The 26350-nt window shown below is 44.8% G+C and overlaps 1 protein-coding gene across 11 annotated transcripts in view; it reads right to left on the bottom strand.

Annotated features, from left to right (window-relative positions):
- The window catches only part of TENM4 (teneurin transmembrane protein 4), an 861213-nt gene that overhangs the window by 198454 nt on the left and 636409 nt on the right, over positions 1–26350 (bottom strand). For all 11 annotated transcript variants that reach the window (XM_070457221.1, XM_070457226.1, XM_070457220.1 and 8 more), the window contains 3 exons: positions 15349–15519; positions 8187–8401; positions 6329–6539 (listed from right to left, as the gene is read on the bottom strand). In XM_070457221.1, coding sequence (XP_070313322.1) covers positions 6329–6539; positions 8187–8401; positions 15349–15519 — 597 coding nt within the window. The remainder of the gene's footprint in view (positions 1–6328; positions 6540–8186; positions 8402–15348; positions 15520–26350) is intronic.

Here is a 26350-nt window from a genome sequence, read left to right as displayed (position 1 = left end):
CTCCTCGGCTCTAGACACACATGGGCTCTTGTTCTAGGCCCCATAAGTTAAAGCCTCCGGCTCAAATCATTTCATTCCTTTGCTCAGAGCCTGCGGCAGCACCCAATACCTGCATAACGAGATTCTCCCTTCGAGGGGCTCTCAAGGTGCTCCCTGACCACCCACTTCTCTCCTGCATCCCTGCTGCACTCAGACGGGACTGCAGGCTCCTTACAACCAGCTCGTGCTTTTCTGCCTTCCTCTCTTTTGCTCTTGCTGTTCCTGCTACCTGGATTAATGTCCTCAGCAACAATCCCCTCCCCCCTTCCTCCTTTAAATGTGAGGATCCTACCCGTCCTTTAAGGTCCCATCATAGAGAGACCTCCCTGTCCCATCTGGCTGGACATGTTCTTGTCTTCCTCCAACCATCACAGCACTTTGACCAAGACAGACCCTTCCTTCTCTTTTACTTGGAGTAGAGACACTTACCATGTCAATGCTTCAACGCCTTAGTTAAGACCATGAGTTACTTTTGCCAGAAACCACATCATACTTTCTCTGTATCTCCACCTTGGGAAAGTGCATGGTCCTTTGGAAATGCAATCACTGTCAGATGAAGGGAGGAAGGGAGGGAGGGAGGGAGGGAGGGAGGGAGGGAGGGAGTGGGGGCGACATTTGCTTCTAGTCCTGGACACAGAATAGGTCAACTGACAGCAGCTGCCTGGGCCTGAGCAAAAAGGACTCTCCTGAACAAAAAGGACTTTAATGAGCATGAATGTCCTCGGACCAGGAAGACCAGGGCATGTTTCTCCTAAATTACCAGGGTCTATATTGTCTAACAGTGATTCTCATTTCTTTTCTCTGGGTTTCTTAATCCACTATTAGGCACCTCTGTTATTTTTCAACGTGGCTCACACTGTCACAATGTCAGGGTGATCTGTCCTTTTATGCTTCAGCATCAACCAAAATTAAAAGATAAGATGCTATCTGGAGACCTGAAGCACTGCAACACTGACTTGTCATGTCTTGGGGTTGCAAGCAATGCCTATGGAGGTGTTTTTATTTTTTAAGTTTTGAATGTTGTGAGTTTTCCATGGTCTTTTTAATGACTTTTCAAGAAAGCTTCCTGTGTTGATTTAAGATGCATACTTATATTAATAAGGGGAAGTTATAAATAATAAAGGGAAAGTTATATAAAGGGGAGGGGAGTTAATAAAGGGGAAATTATATTCCATATAATACAAATAGAAATAAAATATTTAATAGCATCAGAGCAAATAGTAAGACACTCTGGCATCATGGAGAGAACACAGGATTTGGAGACCAAGTTTCCATCCTGGCTCTGCCCTTAATAACTTTGGGCAAGTCAATTAAATTCTCCGAGGCTCAATTTCTTCATCTGTAAAGATGAGATCAAAATGCAAATTGTCTGAAATTCTCATGAGGCTCTTTCTCACATACCGAAAAAGGCTGAGCATGGTACCCCAAACACAGGAGGCATTCTCTAAATGTCTGCTCAATGAACAGATAGAAAAGAAGCCTGATATCCAAAAAAGGGGGCTTGATCCTGGAAAAGAGGCAGATGGCTAAAGAAGGAAGATCATGAGCTTTGGAGTGAGACAGATACAAATTTAAGTCCTAGCTTTCCTCTTAACATGCCTGACTCTCAACTTCCTCATCTACAATAGGGGGTGAAAATAAAAATAATCACCTTATGGAGTTACTGCAGGGCTTCAAGACAGTATTTCAAGTCCTGTGTAAATGGTGACGGTGAATTATAGCTACTGGTATAATCTCCCTGGGCTTACCAGGTGGCTCAGTGGTAAAAAAATCTGCCTGCCAATGCTGAAGGTACAACAGACATGGGTTCAATTCCTGGGTCAGGAAGATCCCCTGGAGAAGAAAGTGACAACCCACTCCAGTATTCTTGTCTGGGAAATCCCATGAACAGAGGAGCCTGGCAGGCTATAGTTCATGGGTTCGCAAACAGTTGGACATGACTTATCGACTAAACAACAACAAATAATCCTCCTACTTCATTCAATACTTGGGGTCAGCAAGGTTACCTACCCCGAGACAGAAGCAGAAACATTACCTTCAAATTATCCATCTCTGCATGTAGGGAAAGGCCAGTCTTTCTGAAAACAGCTGCCACATCTTATTATTAAACTTGCCTGGTTATAGTGGTTTGTGTGTATGTGCGTGTGAGAGACAGAAACACATCCAGTTCAGAGGGCACTCTGTCAACAGCGTGTCTCTACGTGTATACATTTGTATATACAATTTGTAAAGTGCTTTTAGATTTTTTTCAAGGCGAAAGATAAACCAATTTAAAATCATCAGCTGGATTGCATTAAATGAGGGAAAAGCAAAAATGTACACAATACAGCCATTTGTTAAATTAAACACAATTATTTCTCCCGCTACTTAATTACAAACAGATATAAATACTCTGGATTCTGACATCTCAAATCTTCTTAAATTCTAGCTCTGCATTTCAGCATGTAATGAAGGGAGGGTCATATTCCAGACTGTGTGTTAAGCAAACCTGAGAGTTACAACTGTATACTCGGACCATAATGACTTCACTAAAACAAGACCTAAACTTTTAATTAAGCTGCCAAGACAAATTACAACTCACGGCCCACAGGTAACGACCACAGACAGCAGAGACTCAATGCCAGGGACTCTCAGGGAGAGAGGGATTAATAGCAACATCGGAGTCAGTCTGTTTCGGTATTAAAGTAAGAAAAGGTATTCATTAAACAATCACTGTAGCTTGAAGGAAGACAGACAAGTCAGAAAGGCAGTGAGAGAAAGGTGGACTGGGAAAGGGGCGGGGGAGAGAATGTTAACCACTTCCATGCATGGAAGCCTGGACTGGGCATTTTATGTTCATTCTCTCTAATCGTCACAGTGGGGACCACCAAGCCATATTACTATTTCCCTTTATAGCTAAGGAAGATGAGGCTCAGAGAAGTGACAGGACACACTACGGTCGCAGAGCTAACATGGATCAGTGGGAGAAGGAAGGAATAGAAAGCAGAGCTCAGGAGGTATTTGTTTTCATAGCTAAGTTGACAGACTGCCCACCAGGATCTGGATCACTTGGGCTCTGCCTCAGACCTACTAGGCTAAGGCCCAGGAATCTGAATTTTAGACTAGCTTCCCAGGTGATTGCTTTGCACAACAATATTTGAGAACCCCCTCCATGAGACACTGTAACCCCTTGTTACTCAAAATGTGGGCCACAGATGAGCAGCGTCTCACTGGGCGCTGTACCCCAAATGTTTATTGCAGCACTATTTACAACAGGCAGGACAATGGAAGCAACATAAATGTCCGTCAGCAGAGGAATGGATAAAGATGTGCTATACATACACAATGGAATATTACTCAGCCACAGAAAGAACAAAGGTGGGTCATTTGTAGAGATGTGAATGGACCCAGACTCACTCATACAGAGTGAGGTAAGGTAGAAAGAGAAAAGCAAGTATATATTAATGCATATAGGTGGAATCTAGAAAAATGTGCAGATGAACCTATTGCCGGAACTTCCCAGGTGGCGCTAGTGATAAAGAATCCACCTGCCAATGCAGGAGACGTAAGAGATGTGAGTTTCATCCTTGCGTCAGGGAGATTCCCTAGAGGAGGGCAGGGCAGCCCACTCCAGCATTCTTGCCTGAAGAATCTCTACGGACAGAGGAGCCTGCTGGGCGGCGATCCACACGGTCGCAAAGAGTCAGACACGACTGACGCAACTTGGCACGCACGAACCTACTTCCAGAGCAGAAACAGAGACGCAGACATAGAGAAAGGACAAGCAGACGCAGTGTGGGGAGGGCAGCATGGACGCGTACACACCGCCACGTGTAGGACAGCCAGCTGGCGGGGTCCCGCTGACTGACACGGGGCGCTCTGCTCGGGGCTCTGTGGTGACCCAGACGGCTGGGGTGGGGCTGGGGTGGGGGGGGGGGATATATGTGTACACGCAGCTGATCCGCTTTGTTGTACAGTAGAAACTAACACAACATTGTAAAGCAATTATACTTCAATTAAAAAAAAAAAAAGGCAGACTCTAAACATCCACCCAGACCGACTGAAGCAGAATCTGCATTTTAACAAGACGCCAGGTGGTTCCACAAAACTCTGAGAAGCATGGTACCACCTATCTGCTCTGAAACGCATCACAGGGTTAAGGAAGGTGAAGATAGATTTCATCATTTAGGTGAGAACGGGAGAACCAGAGGGAAAAGCAGGACCATCTCTTTAATTATGGCAAAAGAGGTCAGCAAGCTCTGACAAGCCAAGAGTTGGCAAAGGCACCTAACTGTACAACGTTTTATTTCTCTGAGAGGCACATCCTAATTAAAAGTAGTTTTCTTTGGGGGTTTGTATTAATATCCTTTCATATTTGTGCTCAGTTATTAAAAATACAGAATCCTGATTGTAGGAGACCTTGGTTCTGAGCAAGCATGATGCTGTGCCTAAGAGGAATCAGGCTATGAGACCATGAAGCCATAACTCAGGGACCACTAATGACTTGAAAATCATGTCCCTGATCTGAAGCTACCGAGTCCAGAATGAGAAAAGAAACAGGGTCTGGAGCCGGGCAGATCCTGCCGAGTGTCAGCCTAATTGACGGTGAGGACCCCGACCGACTCTCCCATGACGGGGAATGGAGCGCTGAGAGGCTCAGGGTCATCACTAACCACCAGGCTGGAGCCTCCAAATTCCAGAACCTCAGGGAACCAGGAGCTGGAATCTGTGCAGGGCCGAAACACAGATTAGTGGTGGGGATTCAGAAGTGAGCACAGTTTCCACTCCACCTCAAAAGAAGGCATTGATGGGGGAAACCGACAACACAGCAGCTGCCAATGGGGGCCCGAGGGAAGCCCACCCCCACTCCCTCGTGTGCTGAGCGACACCAAGTCAGCTGGGCTGAGGGCTGCGGGAAGGAGATTACGTCCAAGTCCCCGCCCTCCAGGTACTCAGAGACCAGCAGCTAGGGCACAGTCATATTTCCTACCCCAGGGCTCACGCAGCACAGCCCCACTTCCCTCCTTTTGCCAAGAATGTTGAGCCTTCAGTCACAGTGGAATCTTACACATTGTTCACTGTATTTAATGGGAAGGTACTCACTGCCTTGATGCTAAGGGCAAAACTGCAAATAAGAGGAAAATGGCCTGAAAACGCTACTGCTGTTTCGATGGAAGAACCAGGGTCTCGCAAGAGTTCTAGGGACTAAGGACCAGATTTGGAGGTTTTTATTCAAATCCCATTTCCCATATCAGATAGACTCTCAGCCAAGGACTGAGACAGAGCTTTGAGGAGAACTCAAAACCACACAGAGGCTTTCCTTCAGCAGAAAATTCAACACCAAGTGTTCTGGTTAGCGGAGTTTTGTCTTCTGGAAGTTTTATTTTCCTGTAGGGGATTTTTATCTCTAGGCTGTGTCAGTGCGCTTCTGTATTAACTCAGATAAAATGTTTTCGGACCTGAACAGAGACCAGTGTATCCTACATCACATCATGGTGGTTTGAGGAGGAGACAAATTCTTTGCATCATGTGGGTACAGAAGAGAAATGCCTTAAAATAGGATGCCAGGCTCCTGGGACACCCCCAGGCTTTTGGGGTAGCCAAGGGGCTTGCTCTGAACAAGAGCTCTTCCATCTCAAGGGACATGACGGGGCTGAGAGCTCACTTAAATCATGGGGGCTCACTGTCCGCCAGAGTTCAGGGCATCTCAGTATCTCAGTTCTCAACAAAACCCCCATCTGACTGATTACACTGTTTATCCAGCCCTTTGCATGGCTATTCCCACCCTCTCTCCAAGCCTTTATCTACTTTTTTTTTTTTTTTCCTCATCTGCCAGGGGTTATTGGCTCTAAAAGCAAAATAATCAAGCAAGCAAAATCACACATAAAAAAAAAAATCCAAATAATACATCAGTGATTTGAACCAAGAGAGATTATAAGGACGGATATAGGTGTTGGAGGGAAGTGACAAGAATTCCTGTCTCCTTGTCAGTTTCACCCTTCGGTGTTTAAATGAAGCGGCTGGTCCACACACCAGGCCACAGACCAGAGACAAAGGTGGTGGGCAGCAGGGCTGGGCACCCGCATGGCCTTACAGCTTCTCCTGTCACTCCCTCCCTTCATTTCCCCGCATCTCACTCCTACCCTTTGTCCAGAAAGCCCAGTTAAGATGGCCTCATGTTGGATCCAGCTGGACTCTGCAGCCCTGGACAGTACACATCCCGCTGTCAGCTTCAACCCCTAAGACCCTGGCGTCCTCTCACCCAGACAGACAATACCCCACATACCCCAGAGCGGCAGAGATTCCTTACCGATGGCAGTAGTGAGAAAGGAAACCACTTCAGACTCCTTCCCATCATTATAGAAAGCCAGGTGCCAGATTCCCGAATCCAAATACTGGATGAAGCCGGTCTCGTGGCTAGAAGGGGGGATGGCTCCCCGAGACTGGCGCTGGGGTCCCTCCAGGCTCCGTGCCTCCTGGGTCAGGAGCCTCCTTCCATCCAGCAGCTCCACAAAGTCAAACTGAAGCACAGAGAGAGCATAATTAGCAGGGAACCTGCTTCACCGCCATGCTAAATTCTTCAGGCTTCTCCCAGGGAAGACGCAGGGAAACATAAGCTGAAACAAGCAAAAGAGGCCAAAGCCATGCAGAGGTTGACCGACCAACTCTAAGTCCTTCCCAGACTCCATTTTGCAAGGTGGGAGTCTCCTGATTCGCTGGTGAGTGCAGCACAATTAGTAGATTATTTTTAAGTGTCAGTCTGCTGTAATTTGGGGCATGGAGAGTCTTCCTCTGGCTGAGTCTACACCTCTACATCAATCAGGACAGCCATGCTATTATTATTATTATTTTTTTAGCTATGCTTTTCTGATGGGCACATGATTAGATACCCAGGCACTTTATGACTGAACTTCTCCAACTCCACGCAGGTGGTGGCGGGAGGGAATCCTGGGGATCTAGGATTGGGCCTGGAGCACTGGGTGTGCCTTAAATGTCAGTCAAGTGCAAAGGAAAATTTGATTTATATCTATCTTCCCTTTGTCAATGATTCTTTCTCAATGCTCCAGTTTCAGGGAGCAGTTTTAGGGGAAGTAAACTGGATTAGCACAAAACTCCATCAATAATTACATGCTGTGTCAAATAATACAATTTCCAATTGAGCCAAGCCTGCTAGCATGAAAGACTCAAGGGAAGACCGTCACGCGGTGCTAACAACAGGCAGGTGGTGAAGTCCTACTGGCAAGCAAACTGAGCAACTGTCTATCTATTTATCTTTTAAGAAAAAAAACAGGTATTTATCCTGTCTCATATGACAATGTCTAGGGACAGGAAACCCAGGACCAGTAAATAAAGAAATCAGGGGTCCAGGCTCTCTCTACTATTCTGCAACTCCGTCCTTAGCAAATGTCTCTATCTAGCTTTTACCTAGAAATTAAGTACCCACTGGGTGTCACCGAGACTACAATTGGCCAGGGAATGTCTGATGGATGCCTGTGATTCATGTTACTCCAAGCCCAGGGCTGGGAGGACCTCACACAAGTCTGCTCTTCACCCATCATGACTGGCAAAGTGTCAGTCATCCTGCTTGAGTTTTACAGTTTTTCTGGTGCACATGTGTCCGGGTAAATGTGAAACCCTGAAGGAGAGAAGGGATGCAAGAGATGAGGACAGTAACCTTTATTCTGAGCCAGGTCCTGCACTAGCTGTCTTCTAGATGTGGTTCTCCACTGTTCACAGCAGCCCTGCGCAGTGGGCATTGATATCAGCATCTGCTAGACTAGGAAACTTGCTCCGAGAGGATGTTACAGGCTTGAGGTTACACAGCTGATGATGAGAGGATTCAGACCCAGGTCCATTTGACTCCAATGTTCATGCTGTGTTCTCTAGACTGCATTTCCTGGATAATTTAACTTAGGAGACTGGGTACTAGTAAAAAGGCTATTGAGAGATTCCCTAGAATTCCTTCCTCTTAAAAAGCTCCAAGGATACAGCCCTACTCACCTGAAAGGTAGGGTCTGAGAGAGGGCAAATGGATGAATAGACTATAAAATATGTGAAACTCCCTCCAAGCTCAAGATTCCAGGTTTAAGCATCAGGTTTCTTGACTTTGGTTAAGATTTGAGGTGGGAGCCCCTGGAGAGGAGAAGGGTACATAGCATTCTGGTTACCTGTGTGTGTGAAGGAGGAAGGCCTTTTCTGCCATAAATGCCAACCAGAGCCGCCTTTCCCAGAGACACATTGAATTTCAGATGCACAGGATGGTCTATGAACACCTGAGATCTCCAGAAAGTGCCAGGAGGAATCTTCTGGGAAGCCCGTCTTCCCACGTCGATTTCTCCAGAGTCTATAAAACTGTCCTCTGGAAAGAAACTACTGGGCTTTCCTACCAAGACACGGGGAAGGGAAGACAAAAACATCACTGTTAGCCACAAGTGAAACCAGGGATCAGAGTATCTGAAGGAGCAGGGCTCTCCTCTGCCTCCCACCTCTTCTCTGCAACATTCCAGGGCCAGCCCACTCCCTGCACTAGACTCCCCCATTGAGGAGTTAGAATGTCCAGAACTTTTTTTTCCCCAAGGATGCTCAAATTGTCCTGCTAAAAATATGGATTCTTCCAAAGCAGAATGGGTTCTCCCCAAGGGCCATCTGTTTACTGCATAATTCTAGAGCTTGTTAAGATATATTTTGATCCTAAAAATAATCACTTGCAGTCATACGAGAATAACTTTGTGCGTCTGTGCACCCGCGTGTGTGTAAAAGCATGCATGCTAAAAAAGAAAAGATAGAGGGAATAAGGTGTTGTTAATTTTCCAACTCAGAATGGTTCCCCTAGCAGTGGGAAGCATGACCCGAGTGGAGTCAGGTATTTTTCAAGTTCACTAGGATCTGGGAGCCCAATTCTGGTGCTCAGACATGTGGATGAGAGTTTGTGTTGGGAGCAGAGGTAGGGATGGGGGGATGAGGAAGAGGGTACATCTGAACACAGAAAACACTTCTGAAAAATGCTTCTTTGTCTGGGGGGTAGGGTGATGAGTATCACTGTGCTGAAGGTGGGTAAAGCTGGGGAGATTTTTCAAGTTTAGGCACAAAACTTTTGACATACTCGGATTTCAACCCAGGCCCCCAGCCCTGCAGGCTACAGGAGTGGGGGCTGGTCGAGAATAAGATCTCTCGCCCAATTCTGTCACCAATCAGGGGAGTGACAGCTTTCTGGGGGCACCTCAAGTGCCAGGAAGGAAGGCTGCTTATCAAACTTCCTCTACATAGTAATTAAACACACTCACACGTGAAAAATATAAACCCTAACTTCCTGCCAGACATCAGCCCTCCAAGGAGTTGGCAGGGGGCAGGAGGAGAGAACAGGAGCATTAGAAGACCTCCCGCAGGACACAAACAAGCCAAAACCAAGTCAAGGGACTCTCTTATTTGTCATCAGCAAGCACCCCCTGGGTATCCGAGTTTCAAGGTTTGTTGTGTTGCTACAGATGTTGGAAGAGACACTTTCAAGACTAAGAATCCATCTGTAAAGAAAACACATTTGTGGGAACTTCTTATAAAAAGCATTTGGGGAATAAGAAATTAAAGTGTCTCCCCCCAGACCCGCCCCCACCCAGCTTTGTAAGATTCCTTACAAAGCACATTTGATGCTGAAATGGAGCTTGGCAGGGCATTGTTGTAGTCATAAAATATTTTACTGTTTTAAATAATAAAATTCAATTTATATGTTAAACTTCTCCATATGTTATCATTCCCTTATAAACTCCTAGGCAGAAACATCAGGTTTTAAGCTTCAAACCGTTAAATGTTATTTTAATTAAAAATATGCCAACAGAAAAGTTAAAATGCACGCTCTCAATAAAAGTACCACTAGTATTCTGTCATTAGCATGGGAAAGAGCTTGCATTTAATTCCTTTATGGAAGGAATGTGCCCCAGACTTTTACCTTGAAAATGCAGACACATGCAAACCACGACACTGTGGTTCAAAGTTCGAAGACAGAAGCCAAATTCACAAAGCATTAAGATGGAAGAGAATCATTTTCACATTCTTCCTTATCTGACTTTGGGGTTCCCAATTCAACAATCTTTTTATAGTCCAGGTAGAAAAACAGTTTACCCTTCAGCCTATAATTCTGTTAGGGAAGCAGAACTAAGAGGGAGGCATGACACAAAAGCAGGATGAGTTCTGAGCTTTTTACTCCTAGAAACTGCATAAAAATTAGCTGGAGACTCCTAATTCCAAGACCTCATTTCCTTTGTGAGTGGGTGGGAGTCAGAGCTGATGGGATTTGAGAATTGTCTGCATTCAAATATTCCTATGTCTGAGAATAAATAATGAAAACTTCTCCCACTTTTTGGCATACTGTTGGAGAGCCCTGTACTGTTCATTTCCCCTCCAGTGAGCATGTTTTTCAGAGACAGCTATTGAATTAGCCAAGCTTTTAGTTTCACAGGGCAGAGGTCAAGTCCAGAGACTCTCCAGAGGTCTGCAGGCCCAAGAGGCATACATAAATTGGCTCTTACCCCAGAGGAGTGGCAAAAAGGGAATAGTCTTTTCTAGCACTCAACTATTTCACCAAAGCTGGCCACAATGGGGGAAAAAAATTATAAAATTTATATTTGGTGTGTATACCATGATATAAAAACAGTAAATTCTGGTCTAAGGCACAGCACTCCACCAGGACCCTGACTTTCTTGGCTGAAAGAATTAGGAATTAGGAGTCTTAAGCTTATTTTTATGCAGTTTCTATGATGGAGCTTAGGTTCAAAAGTCTTGTTCCAGAAGTCACCCTGTCCAGATCCTTAGGGAAGGGGCCATGGCCTCGTCTAAAGGAAAAGTTTGAGAGGGGAAGGACTGTACCCATCTTGGAATTTAACCTTTATCATCTTTCCTACCGGTCCCCAGTGTCCCCCACATTGACTCACCCTAGGGAGGAGATGAAAGTTTCTGGGAGGAGGGACCTGGAGCCTGCGGCTGGTGGGAAAGAGGCATGACGCTGGCTGGGCTAAGGGCTGTTCAGAGTGAAGCCACCTTCACCCTTTCCCGTCTTTTAAAAACCCTTACTGTCTCTCTCCAGATCTTATAACCTAAGTGTCTTCACTCTTAATTCTGAGCGCCAAGATAGAAAATATTCTACAACATGGCAACACCCACCAGTGGTGGCGTAGGGAGAGGAAGCAGAGGGTAGAGGCAGGTGGAGGTGAAAAGTCCTGTGTCTATAACTCTTTTTATCCATACCTACATTCTGGAACACAATAAGAACGACAAATATCAGCAGTAGCAATAGCAATAAAGGTAGATGTAGTGGGACTAATTAAATAAATTCCAACTATGTATCGGGCATTTTTACATACATTGGTACACTTAATCCTCACATTACTAAAATGTATATACTGAGGCTCAGAATGCAAGGGGAAAAAAAACCATTCAGAGATGAAGCCATTTGGGGTGCCTCTTTATTTATTAGAATATGGCTTCTCAAAACATCAAGTTGATAAATTGTTAATTAAAAATCTTCAAAGGTCTTTTCAATGGTAGCAGAGTACATTAACCCCCATTAAGAGTAAAGATCTGATTTAATTCACAGTCCTAGCATGCTAGATACCAAGGCCCACCAGAGAACTTCCAGCCATCCTGGGATGCAAAACATTGACAGTTTTTATGAACCAGGATCCACACACAGACCCCAAAGTTAAAGGGAAAAAGTATTTCAAACATTCCTAAGGACACTATACAATCAGTGAGTGCCCCAGAGGCTTAACAAAGTACAGAGAGCTTAACTCAGAATTAGGGACCCCAACAGCATGATTAGGCTTCACAAGGCAGATTCTACTGGTAACAGTCCTTTTCTTTACAAAGACATACAGATTCAGGCTTCCCAGAGCAATGCTCTGGCAATACACAATTGTGTCTAAAAGAATTTTCTCAACAAATTGCTGAAATGATTGGCTAGCTCAGTCAAAAATAAGGGAGGGCTGGAAGAACTGAGATCCCATGCACTTCCCAAATTCACAGTCTTTATTTTCTTGAATTGAGATTTATCCATATAGGGTCTAAATTCCTAATCAACCAACATTCTCCCCCTCCCTCTACCTTTTTTGGTTCTTTTCAATGCAATAACTCGCACAAAGAATTCTTTAGTTTCCTTAGCAACTGTTTGAAATTTATTTGGTTATCAAAATAAGCTGAGAGCCCAGCTGAGCCTGTATGCAGCAATTTGCATGGTTCAAACTGATGGGCAATTTTGATTTCATTGCAGAAAGAAGAAAATGCTAACCTAGCCCACCAATTAAACCATCAGAAATGCTTGTTTATTCAATGCTTTTCCCCCTTTCTCCATTAATGCATAACATAAGTTCTTGTGGTTTTACTTCGGAAAGCTGCTGTATTTGGTTTCCATCCCATGACAGCTCTGAAATGGTTATAGCCACTTTGAAAATACAGGATACATTGCAGTTTGATGTTATTCTCAGAGACATGATGAGCCTTTAAAATATTGGGTCCATCCTATACTTCATTTGTATAATTAAAAAATATACACCCTTTAAGAATATTCAAGAATGCCCCAAACTCTGTAGAATCTTTGAGGAGAAAATATTAATTAGTCTGGAATTCTGAGATTTCTAATGACAGACATGGAATGGCTTGGGATTTAAATGAATAAGAAGAAAAGGAACTCATATGTGCTGAATACCTCCTCATAACCAGTCTTTGGAAAGATAGGTATGGGCCATCCTTGTTCCACAGATGAGGAAACTAAGGCCAAAGGAAATGGAGTGACAGAGCCAATAAGTGGCCAGACCAGGACGCAAACCCTGGACTGTCCAGCTCCACGGCCCATTTGTCCTCTTTCTACCACATTGCTTCCCCTATCACTGCACGATGGGGCTCTAATCTTAATTCTGGGACCAGCTCTCTTCTCTGATACCCTCAGAAGGGACAGGAAATGTGTGCTCACGTCAGGGTTAGAGGCTTTCCCACTTGAGATATGTCTTAGGAACTAGATTGTTAACATCACAGTTAAAAACATAAACTGAGTAGACACTGCTTTGACCAAGGCAAAAGAAATTAAGAACGCTGTGATAGTCTCACATAAACTCTGGGAAGCTTTGTCCTCTGTTTCTCCAGACGGATGTATTTTTTTTGTCACAGTAATTGCTTTTGATGCTGACCACTTTACAGCATCACACTGCATTTTGGGGTTTTATAAACAGGATTTCCAATTGCATTAGTAATGACAGATAATCCCTTTAAGCAAAAATATTCCAATGAGAGTAAACCAATAAACTGGTGCAATTTTACCTCTTATCTGCACCTCCTGCTCCTTAGGAAAAACAAAGCAGAATCTAAACAATCCACAAACTAATTTCATTAGAGTGGGAGATTTTAGATTAGACCCAGGTCCTGAAAGTTTGATAGAGATCATACAGAAAATCCACATTTTTCTAAATGAGATCTTTGAGGGTTACACATATCTTAAATCTGCGTTTGTTGGTGCTAATCTAAAGACAGTTGTCGTTTATGGTATTCACTTATGGCATCTGACACTCTAAGCTGCAACAAGGGAACAGGCAGGACCATGGACAGGGCCAACCTGAAAAAAATTCTGAAGAAGAATCTGGTTAATCATGTGATGATTCTATTACTAATTTTACAAGTAGAGCTTGTGAATTAGAGTGGACCTTAAAGATAATATAGATCAATCACCTCCTTTTAATGAGGAGGAATATGAAGCCGAGAAAGTCTTTCAAGGGATTTGCTTAAGGGCATCACGAGTGGCAGCAGCTGAATTTGAATTCAGGGTTCTAGACTCCTAACCCAGAGTTCTTCCCATGACCCCATCCATGCTCCCTCCATATCCTATTATGGTGCAAAGCAAGTGTAACTTATTCAATGTCTTAAGTCTTAAAATCTTATAAAGAAGAAGACTGGCTTTGCCCATCAAAATAGCAGGCAGAGGTTCTGATTTGGCTCTGTGGAAATGCCCTCAGTTTCCTTAAAGATGGTCATTGGTCAAGAGTTGATTTTGGATTTCAAGACCATTCAGAGGTCATGAATAACTACTCTGACTAGCCATATGCTACCTTGTTAACCAAACTGATTACTAGAAGACAAACTCTTAAAAGGACAGGGATGCTCAGAAGCCACGACCCAAAGTTAACTGAGATAAGAGGAAAGGCAGTGAAGACTGAAGGCAGCTGTGACCACTTTGCTGACTGGGGTAACACCAGAAAAAAAAAAAAGTGGGTCACATGAGAACGGATGGTCACACTTCCTAGAATGACAACCAGCCTGGCCCATGAGCTCAGACTTCCTTGCTGGTACCAGTTCTTGTGGGTCTTCCACTCCTGGCTGATAGTGAGAGAATTTATCAATATGTTGATGGCGTGTTAGAAAGACCCCTAAGAAATTCAGAAAATGGGTCTGTGGACGTTGCATTCAAGAATGCCAAACCCCAAATGTCACCACCACTTTAATCATTAATACAGAAACATCTGAGTCTCATTGTACAATGAGTTTTCTTAATCACATCTCCTTCAGGGTCTTATAACCACGAGGTGAGTCAGGTAGGGCAACTTATGGAGACAGCAAGAGCCCTGTGGCCACAGAGACCTGGGCTCATGTCCCAAATTCCAATATTTACCGGCGGTGTGACTCTGGCTAAGTCACTTAATCTATGTGATCCTTAGTTTTTGCATCAAAAATGGCTATAAACAATTATACTTACTTCACAGGATCTCTGTAAGGATTAAACATGAAATGCGCTTCACAAAAAGCTTTAAACAAACACACTGTGCAAACACTGACAATTACTGCAACTGCAGATGACGAAATGAGCTCAGGAAAATTAAGTGACTTGCTCAAGGCCACACGGTAGGAAAATGCTAGAACAGTGGGACTGGTGTTTCCCTTAAACCACAGGTCCAAGGGTATTTCCTGGACACCACACCCTCTACCCACCTTGCCACACCCCACTCCAAGAGACGCCCATTCATGCCACGAGGCTGCCCCGGAAGGAAGGCGTATCATGATCCCACACCATCAACGACGGCCGCCCAGCAGTGTGAAAACCCACGATGCTGCCCTCGAGGTATGGGATGGGATGCCGCGGAGCACCATGAGCCCTGCCCCAGCCCCGCGATGAGCTCACAGTGACAAGCAACTGCGGTGAAGACACGGGTGGCCCGGCAGCGGCGTGGCGTGCGGGGGGATGGAGGAAGCAGCGGGGCATGGAGCTGTGAGTCAGGCACGTGGCGCGCAGGATGGCGGTCTCCTCGGCTCAAAGGCAGACACAGAGGACTCACGACACGAACAACATAGCAACCCTACCTTCCGTGGCTCCTTTGCCTTTCCTGTCAGGGCTCTCTAAACCAGTGCCCCCCGAGGGATACAGGGAGACGTCCGTCGGCACAGGCCAACTGCTGGCTGTGTCCTCCGTGATCTCATACATCTGCCCCTCCATCGGCTGCAGGTGCCAGTTTAGGCCAAACAGGTGCATGGCTGTGGTGAGCAATGAGAAAAGTCATCTTTTTCTGCTGGAGGCGGAAACGGGACTCCCAAGCCTTAGGGGAGGGCGGGCGGGGGTGGGGAGCACGGGAACTCAGTTCAGTTCAACACGGAGCCCCTGCAGAGAGCTCCAGGGCGCTATGCAGGGGGACTGGGCCGCAGGGCTGACCCGGGCACGGACCCTGCCCTCAAGGGCTCACAGTCTAGGGGCGCAGGGAGAGGGGCAGGATGGGGGGACTTTCAGGAGGCCTAGGCCTTTTGCTTCAAAAGATTAAAAATAACAATCTATGGGGGGAAACGGCAACTTGTATCACCAAGGCTTAATTTCCTTAATACAAAAATAACGGTTACAAATAATAAGCAAAGTCCAGCCACCCAGAAGGAGAATAGGCATAGGAGATGGACAATTTACAGAATAAGAAAAGCACTTGGCTCTCGGTTGTATGAAAAGACTCTCTACACGTTACTGAGGGTAGAAGAAATAGAAGTTAAACTTTGAAATTCTGTTTTTCACATATGGTTTGGCAAAGATTTTTAGAAGGCTGAAAATACAGAGTATTGGAAGAGAACAGGAAATAAGCACTCTGATACTCAGCTGGTTTCGTGTGCGCATAAGCTGGTACAGACCTTACAGAGAGGGCAATCTGACAAAAGCTACAAAATAAAATGCCCATACCCTTTACTCTGGAGCCCAGAGATTCCAATTCTCCCCCAGATATGCTCACATGCACACAAAATGGGGTGCATACAAGGTTATTCACTACAGCATTGCTTGTAATAGTGAAACATAGGAAACTGAAAGTCGCTCAGTCATGTCCGACTCCTTGCGATCCCCATGGACTTTGCAGTCCATGGAATTCTCCAGGCCAGAACAGTGGAGTGGGTAGCCGTTCCCTTCTCCCGGGGATCTTTCTGACCCAGGGATTGAGCCCAGGTCTCCTGCATTACAGGCGGATTCTTTACCAGCTGAGCCACCAGTGAAGCCATAAACATTGGAAACCAGTCCACAAATGAGGAGCCAGATAAGTATATTTATCCAATATACTGTGTGTGTGCTTGGTCGCTGAGTTGTGTCTGACTCTTTGCTACCCCATGGACTACAGCTCATCAGACTCCTCTGTCCGTGGGACTTCCCAGGCAAGAATACTGGACTGGTTGCCATTTCCTCCTCCAGGGGATCTTCCCACCCAGGGATCGAACCCGCATCTCCTGTGTCTGCTGCACTGCGGGAGGATTCTTTACCTGCTGAGACACTGGGGAAGCCCATACAACATACTGTGCAACCATAAAAAAGAATGAGAAAACTTTTTTATACATTTTTCAGGAAGGAAAATGGTAACATGCAGAACAATAATGCACCTCCAGGATTCCTGTCTGGAGAATCTCATGGACAGAGGAGCCTGGCAGGCTACAGGCCATAGGGATGCACAGAGCCAGACACAACTGAAGTGATTTAGCACATGATAAGGACAAAAATACAAATGGAGGGACTTCCTGGTGGTACAGTGGATGTGAGTCTATCTGCCAATGCAGGGGACATGGGTTTCATCGTGGTCTGGGAAGATTCCACATGTCTCAGAGCAACTAAGCCTGTACTTCACAGATGCTGCAGCCCGAAGGCCTTTAATATACTACCTTTGGGTTAAAAAAGAAAAAGATTCTGTATACAGAGTCTGGAAGGGTATGAAAGACACCGGTAACAGTGGGTGCACTCTAAAGGAAGAGATGTTAAGGGCCTGGGAAAGGGGACAGATTTACATTTTACATTTCATTGCATATCTGTTGTACACTTTGATTTTCTGCATTTTTGTCATTTTGGGCAATTCTGTGATTTTGATTCACATGCATGCATTTCTGTTTTAAAAATATTTTTGCAGTGTAGCAACTGCTAAATAGTCTTCTGCAGCAATCTAGAAGAGATCAGTAGACACCAAAGAACGGACACTGTGCCTTGAGATATGCAATGCTCAGCAGGCAGCATGTTTCCAAAAAGGTTTGTGAGGCAGTACAAAACGTTTGCTTAAATACCATTCAGGATCTAAAACGTGAGCCTTATTAATGGTCCATACGTACCCCTTCTGGGAGGCCTCCTCCGATTCCCTACATACAGAGTTAAGTGCTCCGGCCCCTGACTCCACAGCATCTTGTGCACAGTGTCACTCCTTTTCTGATGTGTTACTTCTCTAAAATGTGTCACGCACATTTTCTAAAAGCCAGGACCAGAGGCTGACACTGAGAGCCAGAACCAAATGAGACAGTCCCTGCTTCCAAGAGTTCAGAGGTGGAGGAGACAGACAAGTAACAAAGTAGATTCAGAAGGACTAGAAGGCCCAGAGGCGGCAGTGGCTGACCCGCTAAGAGGGCCAGAGGAAGACAGCAAGGGATCAGTTGACAAGAGATATGAAGGCCCACTGTAATTGTTTTTACAGAGGACCAACCGCTTGCTAGTGTCCTGGGTAATTTGCATACATTACCTCTAATCCCCACCCAACTCTACCAGACCCAATTTACAGATGTGCATACTTAATTCACTCAGAAGGTTAATTAAAATTATGATAATTATGAAACTATGATTTCTTGAGTGTTTTCCATGTGCCAGGCAATGTGCTAAGAGCAGTGAATACAGTATTTCCTTTAATTCTCACAACAGGCCTAGAAGGTGATAATCCCATTTTTGCCAATGAAAAGACACTAAGACACACAGACTCCAATTTACATGGGAGGTTAAATGGCTAACAAGTGGCAGAGTCTAGCCTAGAATCCCAAACTCTTTGAATCCTGAAATCACAAACCATCTCCCTCTCTGGCTAGAAGAGTCAGGGTCTCCCCACTCTGCCATTCTGCCTCTCACTAGCTTAACCAACAAGGTGGGTGGGCATTATAAAGACACCCTCCTTTACACAGCAAGCTGACTCTAAGCCTTTTACTTGTCTTTTTAAGGCAGCCACAGAGGATCCTGTGAAGTAGATAGGACTGTGCTATTTAGCCCCAGTTTGTGGAATGGTCACTGATGGTAGTCTTGAGCGGTTGTGTGACTGTCTTCAAGATGCAAAAACCTGTAGAGAAGAGTGGAGCACCGCACAACCTTCCGACTCTTGGTACAAACAAAACCCGCTGAGGACACACACAGTTTGGCTTAACCAGGACCGTGTACCCTGGTACCAGAGATGCCATCTGACCCTCTGCTCTCTCTTTGATTACTATGATGCAAGGGAAAGTGTGCTGGACCAAGGGCAAGAAAACTGCCTTTGAATCCTAACTGCCACTTCCGAGCTACCGTATTCTCATCTGAGAAGTGAGGATAAAAATATTTCAAAGAATTATTACATCATATGTGGTGATATAGGGCTTCCCTGGTGGCTCAGATGGTAAAGCGTCTGCCTGCAATGTGGGAGTCCCGGGTTTGATCCCTGAGTTGAGAAGATGCCCTGGAGAAGGAAATGGCAATCCACTCCAGTACTCTTGCCTGGAAAATCCCACGGATGAAGGAGCCTGGTAGGCTACAGTCCATGTGGTCGCAAAGAGTCAGAAACGAGTTCACTTTCACTTTCTTCTTTCTATGTGGTAATACGGGCTCCCCGGTGGCTCAGAAGGTAAAGAATCCGCCTGCAATGCAGGAGATCCGGGTTTGGTCCCTGGGTCGGGAAGATCTCTGAGAAAAGGAAATGGCAACCCACACCAGTATTTTTGCCTGGAAAATCCCAAGGATGGAGGAGCCTGGCGGGTTACAGTTCACGGGGTCAAAAAGAATCAGACATGACTGAATGACTAACAATTTCACTTTGTGTGATAATATATGGCAAAGCGTATTATAAACCGTACCCATGTGTGATTGCTGTATTTTATAAGCATTATATTCATACTGTTGATGAGACTGATAAAACAGTAGCTCACATTCATGGAGCACCTTTTAGGTACCACACACTCAGGGAAGTGCTTCAGATTGCTCCTTGCTGTCCCTCTGCAGTTTTCAATAATAATAAAACTCACCTGCCTGTTAGAAGTGACTGTGCTGCTACTTCCAAGGCTGAATTAGCTCACATTTCTGCTTACCTTCTTACTGTGTCAATCTATTTATTGGCAACTCCAAAGGTAATAGAGAAATTGCCTGAACTGCGGACAACTCAGATACATGCAGTTAAAAGAGCAGGGCTTAGTTCCCTGTTAGAATCAATTATCTCATCTAAGTGTGCAAAAGAGCCGTCTTGTTAAAAGGTCAGGAGAATTAACTAATCCCACGATGAATAGACTCTCACAGCTTTGTGAAGAGAAACATTTTTATTGTCAAAGCTACCTCTTATTTTAATGAGATGCAAAAGCAAGTTCTTCCTTTAAAAAAAAAAAAAAAGTAGGCAGAGGGGGAAGAAAAGCCAGTGGAAAAAGTATTCCAGGTGAAAAACGATCACAAGATCTGACGTTCCGAGGCAGTTAACTAGGGCACAGCAGTCCACCACTGGACGGGGGAGGCTGATGGCTGGAAACCTAGAGGAGCCAGTAGGCACCCCTTCTTCTCAGCCTTGCCCCCTACCCGCACCCGGTGATCATAAATAGAGGCCCCCACAGCTGTGAGGCTGGTGAGTCTCTCGGTCAATCTGCAGAAGATGAGCTCCTGGAAACCAGCTGTAACTGGACTCTCAGGAGACACAGTCCTCCAGAAATAATTCTGGAGGCTGGTGGGGAGGCAAGTGAGTATGGGGCCACCAAAACTGGGCTGGGAAATGGCCAGCTAGAAGGTAAGATGTAAAGAGAGGAGAAGGATACAGAGTCAGAGATGCCAAGTTCCACCAGTCATGTCACCTTAGTGCCAGAATGAAAGGGGCCTTTAACCTGCGATCCAGTCTTAAATATGTCATGCTAGGGGCCCCTCAGTTCTTCTACTGTACTGTTTGATGGGTGGTCAATTTTACATCCAATGAAAAGAGAGAAGGAAGGAAAATGGTTTGCTCTGTTCTCTTCCCAAAGCACACAAAGCTTACTTGGTCAGAGACTGTCCAAAGAAAACATAAGCTCAAGCAACCATTTTTCTTTGTCCTTGATAATAATAAAAATAACAACAGTAACTCAAAACCTGGTATAAACCGGAGTGCATACATGCATGTATGCTAAGTCACTTTAGTCACGTCTGACTTTTTGCAACCCTGTGGACTGTAGCCCGCCAGGCTCCTCTGGCCATGGGGATTCTCCAGACAAGAATACTGGAGAAGTGCATTGCCATTTCCTCCTCCAGGGAATCTTCCCGACCCAGGGATCAAACCCAGGTCTCTTACGTCTCCTGAATTGGCAGGCGGGTTCTTTACCACTAGTGCCACCTGGGAAGCCCAACTGGACTGCATACTACCTGCCAAATTCTTAGTTTATAGTAATCAGTGTAATCCTCATGGAAAGAGGGGTTGAAAAACCACTGGCACGTGGGTACAACGTAACTGAGTCGGGAGACGGATGGGCACCAGGCTGCACAGCTTCGCTCCTGTGGACAGAAACTTCCTAAAAGCAGAAACTCCATAAAAGCAGGATGAGGGGGGAGGCTGGGCCCTGCCTGGATAAGAGATAAAAGACCACACATTCCTCATTCTCAAAGTCAAGGAGACCTTCCCAGCTACATGTGTGCAGAAAGGCTCCTTGAAGGTCAAAAGAGAGCGGTGTTACCTCATAGTTCAGTTCAGTCGCTCAGTCGTGTCCAACGCTTTGCGACCCCATGGACCACAGCACGCCAGGCCTCCCTGTCCATCATCAACTCCCAGAGTCCGCCCAAACCCATGTCCATTGAGTCAGTGATGCCATCCAACCATCTTATCCTCTGTCGTCCCCTTCTCCTCCTGCTCCCAATCCCTCCCAGCATCAGGGTTTTTTCCAACGAGTCAGCTCTTTGCATCAGGTGACCAAAGTATTGGAGTTTCAGCTTCAACATCAGTCCTTCCAATGAACACCTAGGGCTGATCTCTTTTAGGATGGACTGGTTGGATGTCCTTGCAGTCCCTGGGACTCTCAAGAGTCTTCTCCAACACCACAGTTCAAAAGCATCAATTCTTCAGCGCTCAGCTTTCTTTATAGCAACCTCATAGTAAATGATGTCAACTACCCATAAGTCTCTTTGCTAGAGTTTATCTTGGTTAAGAGATGAGCACACACACAGGGGAGGATCCTGAGATATACCAAATACAGACTCAGAGCCAGGCAAAGCAAAATGATGGGCCAAAGGAAACCAGGAGGACATGCCCCATAAAAGTGATTTAAACCACCACTGGGGCGTGAATCTCTCTCAGTGTGTGTCTATCTGCATATACTGTCCTCTCTTTTCCTCCTAGTAAATACTTGTTTCACTGCTTTCCATCTTTGTGGGAGTTCTTTTTCTGCAAAGCTGAAGGGCCAGGGCCTTGTCACCACGGGTCTAGTGGCTAGGATTCGGTGCTCTCACTAACGTGATGTGACCTCAATCTCTGGCCAGGAACCCAAGCCCTGCTTCAAGCCACGGTAGGCTGGGACCACCAGGCAACAGAGCTGAAAAGAAACTCAGCTATGGGGATATATTTTTGATATACTTCAGAGTAAGTTACCTAACACCACAGAGCTGGTGTAAGTTTGAGGTAAAATTTCAAACTCAGGAGTCTGTGTTCCCCAGCCAAGATTCCCCTTTTAACATAGTTTACTTTAAATAGAAGATTAAAATGGGTAATATAAAGTTACCAGCAAATAAAGGCTGAAATGAATCTGTGGGGTACCCCATGGTGATAATGTTTCTTACCCCACAGCAGTCAATGCGTGCTATCGAGGACTTGGAAGTAACAACCAAGTATCCCAAAAGGCTCAGAAGTATACCCAGTCCTCTTCACTCTGCTTTAAGACCAAGCTACTGAAACAGTATAAATTATAATCATCATAATCCCCTTTTCCAGAGGAATTAATGGTAACCATCAATGTACATCACAGGATTATCTAAATTATACTCTGCGGTATTTATGTAACTGTTTGTACAAAACTCTCCCAAGTACATGGAAAGTGATCTAAATAAGGAATGTGATGCTGGTGTTCCCTTTAAACTAGTTTGTAATTAAATAAAAAGGTGAAAAGATGTTAAAGAGTTCAGAAAAAGGTTGCGGAAAGGTAGTGAGTTCACAGGATCACCCACGTTGAAATGTTAATGATTTCTAAAAGCCAGGAGCTAGGGTGGGAGAATTTTATTATTCCCTCAGTTCTGGTCCCTCTGATCCCAGGGCTGATATTTTCCAGTCGCCTTTTCCTGCCCAGCAAGACATGAGAGAAGGCTGAGAAAGTGCAAGCTCCATCTTGACATTTTTAAGAAAAACGCTCAATAGATGTTCAGATGTTGACAGTCTCCCCCACCCCCAGCACCCAGCCAGCAGGAGGCAATTAACAAAGTCATTTTGCAGGCGTCACCAATGTAAGCACAGGAGAGGTTCTACTGTCACACGACGTTTCCCTTTCCCAAATGGAAAGCACAAAGCCACTTGCACTTGTGGATTAGCAGCTCCAGGTAGTGATTAGAGATGAAACTCTAATCAAGAAAGTGTTGGCTCCAGGGGCATTTTTTTTTTTTTTGGCTTCAAAAGGCAGCGGGATCCAACCAAACTGCATGGCTACCTACTTTTCTGTTTTATGTTTAGTGCCCAATTGCTTGTTGTCTGTTTTTAAATAGCATCATTTCTGTAAAATGTAACTCATTGGAGTTCTCTTATTTATGGCCCTGTAAGCTGGAAAGCACAAAACAAAAAGGCAAAACAGCAACAGCCACAAAATGACAGTGTTTCATTCCCCAAGTTCTACTCCTGGTTTTGCACCAAAGCCACAATATTCAAAGCTTTCAAGCTTAGAAGTCATATACACAGAGATGTATACTGCAGTGTATTATTAAGAAAATCAGAAGCAACCGAGATGTCTTAAAACAGGAGAATGACTGAGCTAAATTATGATACAGGTACTGGATGGAATGTAAGCTAATCATTATGAAAAATAACTGATACTCCTAAAAGATGATGCTGTGAAAGTGATGCCCTCAATATGCCAGCAAATCTGGAAAACTCAGTAGTGGCCACAGGACTAGAAAAAGTCAGTTTTCATTTCAATCCCAAAGAAAGGCAATGTCAAAGTATGCTCAAACTACCACAAAATTGCACTCATCTCACACATTAGCAAAGTGATGCTCACAATTCTCCAAGCCAGGCTTCATGAACATGAACCATGAACTTCCAGATGTTCAAGCTGGATTTAGAAAAGGCAGAGGAACCAGAGATCAAATTGCCAACGTCTGTTGGATCATTGAAAAAGCAAGAGAGTTCCAGAAAAACATCTATTTTTGCTTTATCGACTATGCCAAAGCCTTTGACTGGATCACAACAAACTGGAAAATTCTTCAACAGATGGCAATACCTAACCACCTGACCTGCCTCCTGAGAAGTCTGTATGCAGGTCAAGAAAGAACAGTTAGAACTGGACATGGAACAATAGACTGGTTCCAAATCAGGAAAGGAGTACATCAAGGTTGTATATTGTCACCTTGCTTATTTAACTTCTATGCAGAGTACATCATGCAAAATGCTGGGCTGGATGAAACACAAGCTGGAATCAAGATTGCTGGGAGAAATATCAATAATCTCAGATACACAGATGACACCACCCTTATGGCAGAAAGTGAAGAACTAAACAGCCTCTTGACGAAAGTGAAGGAGGAGAGTGAAAAAAGTTGGCTTAAAACTCAACTTTCAGAAAACTAAGATCATAGCATCTGGTCCTATCACTTCATGGCAAACAGATGGAGAAACAATGGAAACAGTGACAGACTTTATTTTCTTGGGGCTCTAAAATCATTGCAGATGGTGACTGCAGCCATGAAATTAAAAGACGCTTGCTCCTTGGAAGAAAAGCTATGACCAACCTAGAGAGCATATTAAAAAGCAGAGACATTACTTTACCACAAAGGTCTGTCTAGTCAAAGCTATGGTTTTTCTAGTAGTCATGTATGGATGTGATAATTGGACTATAAAGAAAGCTGAGCACCAAAGAATTGATGCTTTTGAACTGTGGTGTTAGGAGAAGACTTTTGAGAGTCCCTTGGACTGCAAGGAGATCCAACCAGTCCATCCTAAAGGAGATCAGTCCTGGGTGTTCATTGGAAAGATTGATGCTGAAGCTGAAACTCCAATACTTTGGCCACTTGATGTGAAGAGCTGACTCACTGGAAAAGACCCTGATGCTGGGAAAGATTGAAGGCAGGAGGAGAAGGGACAACAGAGAATGAGATGATTGGATGACATCACCGATGCAATGGACATGAGTTTGAGTAGGCTCCGGGAGTTGGTGATGGACAGGGAAGCCTGGCGTGCTGCAGTCCATGGGATTGCAAAGAGTCAGACATGACTGAGAAACTGAACTGAACTGAACTGAACTGACAATGAGCAATGAGGGCAAATGCTTATCATGTAATTTTAAGGGGGAAGAAAGGTAGGACACAAAATTGCATGTTTCTGCATGCATAGTATGTTTATAAAAAAATCTAGAAAAACATATAAAAATGACATCAGGCTTTGAATCACAGTGTAGGATGAGTGACACATTTTCTGCACTGATTTCCAAACTCATTTCCATGCTGTTTACATTAAAAAGGAAGTTCCACAACCCAGTCTCAGGAGGAGCAAGAGGTACAAAAACGATGATAGAGCAGAGAGGGGAAATTCTTGTTTTGAGTCTATGCCACAGGTCAGACATTTAGGCAAGGGGAATTCCATGTGATATTTCATTCAGTCCTTACATAAACCTTGAGAAAATGATCAGTATTCCCATTTCACAAATGAAGAAAGGGGAGGCTCATAGAGGCTACATGATCTGCCTAAAGACACCTTCCAAGATACTGTCCATGTTTACACCCTGACTGCCACAGGCATGGCTCACCTCCACAGTCAAAACTGTGCAAAATCAAGGAAGTGACTGGCAGAATCAGTCCTCAAGTGAGGGTCTATCAGGAGCCTTCAGAGCTATATCACTTACTATGGTCCTGATTCTGGATAAATGACTTTGCCTTTTTGAGTCTCAGTTTCTCTATTTGTAAAACACATAACAATGTTACCTTAAAGGATTAAATGGAATAACACACGTAACTTGTTTAGAACTGTGCCTGGCACACAGTACGAACAAAGCAAATGGCAGCTGTCATCATCGCTGTCATTTTGCTCTGATTTTCCTAAATTCGAGATCCCTTGAAAGACCTGTTTAAGCCGACTCTGCCCATCACCTTTCCTTCTCTCCATACATGGCCCTTAATTTCCCTCTCATGCCAACTGCAAAAATGCCAACTGCAAATTCCTTTGAGTTGAGGGCCGTCTCACTACCTTGCTCCCATCAGCTGCCAGCCTTTGGGCAAAGGAGCGAGAGATATTTGCCCAATGGATAAAACAGTTTTTAAAAGCGGAATCACTATAAAGCTGCCTGACAGGATCCTACTGGTGACTACGTGGGGCTAATTTTAAATCAAGTAAATATATTGCCTTTCTTCCCATCTCTGGATAAACCTGACTGCAACAATCAGGGTTACTGTCTCTCACCCCCAAATTAAGTGTTTTCTGGAGAATGGACTCCGGCACACTTAATCATTTTTCTGCACCACGCAATTGCTGTGGGGAAAGGAGGCCTTTCAGCCAGGATTTGCTGGCAGCCGCTCGATATTTCTGTAAAACAAGTTGAGGAGGGGATGGGTGCTAGAGAAGAGGGGGGGTGGGCACACCCACTGTCAGCGCAGAGATGAGAGGTCAATTTAACTGGAGGGCGCTGAAAACTGGTGACATGGCAAGTTGTAGGGGAACCGGGGCTGGAATCT

The sequence above is a fragment of the Odocoileus virginianus genome, chromosome 28, assembly GCF_023699985.2.
Source record: "Odocoileus virginianus isolate 20LAN1187 ecotype Illinois chromosome 28, Ovbor_1.2, whole genome shotgun sequence".
Classification (NCBI taxonomy): Eukaryota; Metazoa; Chordata; class Mammalia; order Artiodactyla; family Cervidae; genus Odocoileus; species Odocoileus virginianus.
Note: the sequence above shows the minus strand (reverse complement) of the source record. Positions and strands in the feature narration are given on the sequence as shown.